Raw genomic sequence first — 6,000 nt, 5'->3', positions numbered from 1 at the left:
CGAGAAGGAGCAGTGGATGCACTATTGGCAAAACTGAACGATGAGTGGGCCCGATGTTGTATATCATGACAGGAGTCTGCCTCAGGAAACCCACCTAAAATTGGGCAAACTTCCCCGGCGTACTGATGGCAGGGACCCTGTAATGAATGGACCACCACCTATGATAGCCTGCGGGCAGACTAAGCCCAACCTTTAACCCCACCATCCAGTGTTACTTATAACAGCTGTATTGATGACAGTGAAGTAACAATAGCCCTGCATCCCCTGCAACATGGCGGATCGCTGGCCTGAGAGCTCTAGAATGGCACGGAGAATGGGGGGGCCCCCTCCATGTAGTTTGCAGGGGGCCCCCTCAAGATTCGTTACGCCATTGGTGTAACCTTTTCTTGTTTTTTCTACTGCTTAGATGAGGAGTGTGTAACAACCACCAGGCGTCGCCCCCATGTGATAACATGCCCTGAGCTGCACCTAAAGCAACCTCTGGCCTGCCGTGGCCAGAGGCTATATCATAAACTGGCAGAGACCGCACGTGGTCCTCTGGCTCACACCCTTAGGTGTGTGTGTGTGTGTGTGCGCGTGTGTGTGTGTGTGATATCAAATTACTTTTGGCCGCAAACTCTACTATTTTCAAACTCAATAGTTTGCAACCTCAAAATGATTTTTGCAATGTAAGAAATCTTGTATGCGATTAGGAAACGCCTTTCCAACTTTCAAAAGGGGTTTTGCGACTTTTTTTGAATCACAATTAGGAGGGGGTGTGATAGAGGTGTGCCTTCCTAATTGTAATTCACAATGATATGTATTCCCAAACCATAGAAACTGTACAGACTCCTCAAGGAAGGTGAAGCTGTCTCCATCGAACAGCTTCCCCTTTAGCAATGCAAGTACCAGGATGATGGTCTGCTGTTCCTTGCAAGTCACCAGCCTTGTGTTTGTAGCCAATCACAGGGCATTTCAAATAGCAACCTGCCTAATAAATATTCGTTAGGCAGGTCATTCTGGGGTCCCCCAGACTGGGCATTTGTTCCTAGTCACATCGCAAAATGAACAACTGCATGCATTTTGCACCCTCTAATTGCTCCCCGCCTTTTCGTTCACCTGGTCCTATGTTCTTCATTAAGCTTACGATTTGAGGTGACATATTTATAGTTTATTCATGATATATGCTTGAATGAGCCAAAACAAAAATACAAAGAATAAAACATTGTGTTTTTTTAACTCAAGAATTCTCTTTCACAGTGAATGGTCCTACACTCTCTGCAGTTTTTTATTATCAATTTGCCACATAGAAATGTTGTTGTAATGGCAATCGCCTTGTGTACTTAAGTCCTAGTTGCTCATATTAAGCATTTTCCGAATGTCTCTAAGTCACATAAGTTTACTGAGGTGGAATTAGGGAATATGTGAATTTCCAGTTAAGGGTCAATACACGTCAGTATACCTGCGCCAAACAGAGCAGACCAGTGCTGCTCAAAATCTTCCTGGAGGCATGCAACAATGTCTTGTGTAATGCCTTATAATGAAGATTTCCTTATGATGCTGCTGTCCTCTTGATTTTCCATATGGAATTGAGAGACTGGTAGGGCACATTCTTTATTCTATGGCATATAAGCACATATTTTCTGCTGTGCACTGGGTTTTGTTGTAACTGATTGCCTTCTATATCCTATGTATTAATAGTCATTGTTCATTTTAATTGTGCTTCTGAGATATAGATACAACAAGGGTAACATCATCTGAATTTTGTCAGTACTAAAAGATGCCCTTTTACTTGCTCCTGGAGGGACTGGCCATCCATTCTTACAACCATAAAGGTTCTGATTTAAATCAAAATTGAGTCTTGCTGTCCTTGAGGATTCATAATCCATGGGGCTGGATCTGCGGCCTCTAGAAGGGCTCAGTCAAGAATTCGGGGAATAGTTCCTGGTGTTAACCAAAGGTACACAAATGCCAGACATCCATGTGTTCTGCTTGATTGTATGGGATTGTTCAATGAAACAGGGAAACCACTCCCCTCTAGGGATTAATGTTCCACTCGAGGAAAGTTGGCGTCTGTAGCATCTTGCAAAGAGTTCCCAGAGATCTGTAAGGCAGAAATATCAAATTATTTCATGGGCTTCATAAATATGTTCACATACCATGTAACAAGCAGTACATAATCAGACCTGGGAGCTGTAAGAATTGTTTTAAAACGATTCAAACTCACAGGGTACCCCCTTTTAAGTTTTCTCCCATGACAGCACATGTGCTGTCTCTTGCAAGACCTTTTGTTTTCTAACAGTGGGCTTGGGGACCACCCATTGCTTGCCTTTGGTTGGCTTCATATTCACTCTCATTTGCCCCCTTCTTATTGGTCAGCACCTCTCCCTCACCTTCGTTGTCTGTGTGCTTGCTCCCAGTCCTTCCCTCCAACACTCCGTTGTTTGTATGCTTGCCCTAGCACCTCCCAACCTCCCTCAGTTGGCCATGTTTCCCCCAACCATGTTGAATCCCTACCTGCCCTTTCTCCTTTGTCTATGTTGCACCCCACTAGCATTCCCTAAATGTTCTGTTTTGCCCCATCCACCCTCCCTCTATTGTGCGTGTTGCCCTCATCAGCCCTCCCTCCCTTGTCTGTAATGATCCCTCTGTTGTCTGTTTTGCCCCCCTCCGTTGTACCAGCCGGCTCCAACACCCGCAATAATAAACAAAAAAACAAGAGCTTTGATGTGGATACCACTGACTGCGTCATGACAATGTTTTTTTTCCAACACTCTCCACTGTCCATGTTGAGTCTGAGTTGCCTCACACTCACAATAAAAAAAACAACATTATATGGTATGGCCAGTGGTTTTAGCGTCATAATGCTTTTTTCCCCACGTCACACATAATCCATGTTGCCCCACCACACGCCCTCCCACTCACTGGGTTGCCTCCGACCAGCAATTTAAAAAAAAATTGACGTAGTTGGTGCTGGCTGTGTCATATCGCTTTTATTTTTAACTTAATGACATACCTGCAAAACAGCCCAGCTGCTGCGCAACATGGCTAAAGAACAGTCAAAGCCAATATAATTCATAGGCAAGACCTATTGGCTTTACCAATACTTGCTCATAAGTGCTAACACACTTGTGAAATTCTAAATGTTTGGTTATGCACTCATAAAAGTCATTTTGCATTTGAGCACACACAATTTTTTGTAATACAAAAAAGTATTTTATCACAATTTACATCAGGAGTAAATTGCGGATGTATGTCGTTACAACGCATGCTTTTTCCACGCATGCCTTTACAACACAGGTTTTACAACGCAAGTGGTTACAACGCATAGTGTTGAGGGTTGCTGGATAGTGAATAGTTTAATTTACTATTCCAACTCCAGTCCCCGTGGATAGTAGGGAAGGTTTTGGATAGTAAATTAAACTATTCCCTATCCTACAGCGCCCTCCAGCGCAAGTCGTTGTAACGACTTGCGCTGTAATTCCTGCGTTGTAAAGGTACTGCGTGGAAAAAGTTTCGTTGTAAAGGGTGTTTCCCGTAAATTGCATTGTATGACTGTTTACATAAGTACTAAAACTATGGGTATCGCATGGTGAAACACAAATAGAGCCAGTTGCTCACAATAGAGCAACATTGAAAGCAATATGTAAAACTTATAGACGAACATTCCCTCCCACCCAATTTGGCACTTGGTGTGTACGTCTGTTGGAGGGGATTTTGTGCGCTGAGGGTATTATGCAGAAGCTATGGTGAATTGTGACTGTCATATTGCCAATCTATGGGGAAGGATAAAGGGGCTGGGAAGGGCTTGTCATTACTAGGGATGCACTTCAAAAGATTATACAGGGATAAGGATCCATTAGGGCACCAAGGTTACTTGAAGGAGCGGCCAAATATTCAAGTGTATCCCGCCCCCAACGACCATCACCCTGTGTCCTGAACCCCTCTAATAGCATGTCCGCTTCTCTCTAAAAGGGTTTTTCCAGAAACCCAAATAATTTTCCCGTCTTAAGGCCTCGCTTTTAGCCTATCCCCAGCGCAGCACCTCCACAAGCCATCTATCCACCTTCAGGCCGAGGTGGCCTTCCAGTGTCTTGTGATCAACCGTCTTGCTAACAGTAATGCCACTCCTGTGAAGCGTGCCAACACTCTGGTACACTTGGGCCGTGAGTGCAGTACCAAGACACATATGGCCGGTGTATTACAGCGTCTAGGCCAGTCACGTTCACCCATTGCAATGACTCCCCAGTAGCCAGACAGGACAGGGCAGGACCATATCATGTGCAAGAGGTCAGCCTCCGGCGCCTGACAAAGAGCACAGGTCGAGGCGGCTCTGGGGAGCATTTTACTAATCATAAGTACACTCTATGTAAAGTAGTGAACTGGATGAACTTAAACCTCGAGTTGCATGAGGGTTTTTGGGGTTATTCCAGTATACTAACCCATTCTTTATCTGTTAGCTCTCTAGCGAGGTCAACCTCCGGCTTAGCTTTCATGGTTGTGAGTGGACTATCAAGCTGGGCTCGAAGTCCCCTGTAGAGCCATCGTATTTAGGGGCATATCATCAAGACAATTATCGCCACTTTAGCGATCGTTTTCGTCCGGTAAACAGCAGTAATTGTATCACCCTATTAGCAAGGTCACGCTATCGCGTGAATCTTTGCCTCAGCGTCCTTTTCCTTAACGCCCAGCTTTGCATCTCTAATGAGATACAAAGTGGGTGTTTCTCCTCAGAATAACAGGAGAAATGTTGCTAACCGACATTTCTCCTATTATCTAGCCTCACGCTAACCAGCAGAGCGATAAGAAAAGTAGCGCTAACCTCGGTTACCGCTACTTTCCTTACACCTGCTTTTCATCTGACTTAGCCATGATATCCTATGGAAGGTGGATATCATGGCTAAGTCTGCCCTGCCCTATCAGCAAGCATTCGCCAAACGTTGTGCGTTGGCGAATGGTATGGTAACGTGTATGGTAACGTGTAAGGCTCACGTCAATGTGACTGGACGGGCCACCTGCAAAAGACAGAGAAACTAACTAAGTGCCCATCTCCAAAGGCACAGTTAACTGCCTTACACGTTACCATCGGTTATGTACCCAACACTATTTACTTGACATAATCAGGAATTGGCACATATGATTGGTCAATCTAATTCGTATGATATTTCCATTTTAGGTTCCCCCCCCCAGTGCCCCCCTTCCCCTTGAACCCAGTCCTGAAGAAGACCCGCAGCAGAGGTTGTGAATCTCCCCTTTTTGCGCCAGAGTCGAAACGTCGACTACAATGCCCCCTTCATTTTGAGGCCTACACCATTCAATTGTCACTGACCCTGTCCCTTCCCCCCCTTTTGTGTACGATCAAATTGTACAGATATTAATGTATGGGTAGACCCGCTCTTTGGATGTCCAACTGAAAAATTGCATTTTTAGTTGCACATAATTATCTTAACTTTGTCCTTTAATCTTTCTTTTCAATTCACTTGTGCACCCCCTTTTTCTCACTGCAGGTTGCAGTTCTTCCTTTTTCTCTATTTTATCAACATGTAAATACATTTGCTATTGTACTAAGAAGAGACTGAGTATTAAGTGGCCTTTTGTATTGTTTGTGCTGGGTTTACTGTACTAATGTTGTTTTTTGCAAATAATACATCTCCTTTTTCAGATTTATAATCTGTTTACTTTAAATAACGAGATTCACATTAATTGAGTGATTACATTTTGTCAGGGACCACTTTTTGTGACACATCAGCGGCGTAAAACATGCCTCCTGTTGCGCCCTATTTACAAAGTGACGCATCTAAGCAGATGCGTCACTTTGTAAACCACTACGCTACATCATACCTGCATCAGGTATAATATATGCAGAGAGGGCGTTCCCATGTAAGTAAGCCTCGTAGAAGTGATGCAGTGAAATCTACGAGATTTCACTGTGCCACTTCTAGGGTGCCATTGCATCAATATCTTACGTATGCCTCACAGCAGGCATAAAACCGATGCAGATTCCTTCACATGGGGCTTGCC

The 6,000-nt window shown here is 44.2% G+C and overlaps 1 protein-coding gene across 1 annotated transcript in view; it reads right to left on the bottom strand.

Annotated features, from left to right (window-relative positions):
- Nucleotides 1-1,128: 1,128 nt before the first annotated feature.
- The window catches only part of CDKL2 (cyclin dependent kinase like 2), a 446,589-nt gene continuing 441,717 nt past the window's right edge, over nt 1,129-6,000 (bottom strand). The window contains exon 13 of the mRNA XM_086961513.1: nt 1,129-2,083. Coding sequence (XP_086817639.1) covers nt 2,024-2,083 — 60 coding nt within the window. The 3' untranslated portion in view covers nt 1,129-2,023. The remainder of the gene's footprint in view (nt 2,084-6,000) is intronic.

This window comes from Lissotriton vulgaris, chromosome 3_1, assembly GCF_964263255.1.
Source record: "Lissotriton vulgaris chromosome 3_1, aLisVul1.2, whole genome shotgun sequence".
NCBI lineage: Eukaryota > Metazoa > Chordata > Amphibia > Caudata > Salamandridae > Lissotriton > Lissotriton vulgaris.
Note: the sequence above shows the minus strand (reverse complement) of the source record. Positions and strands in the feature narration are given on the sequence as shown.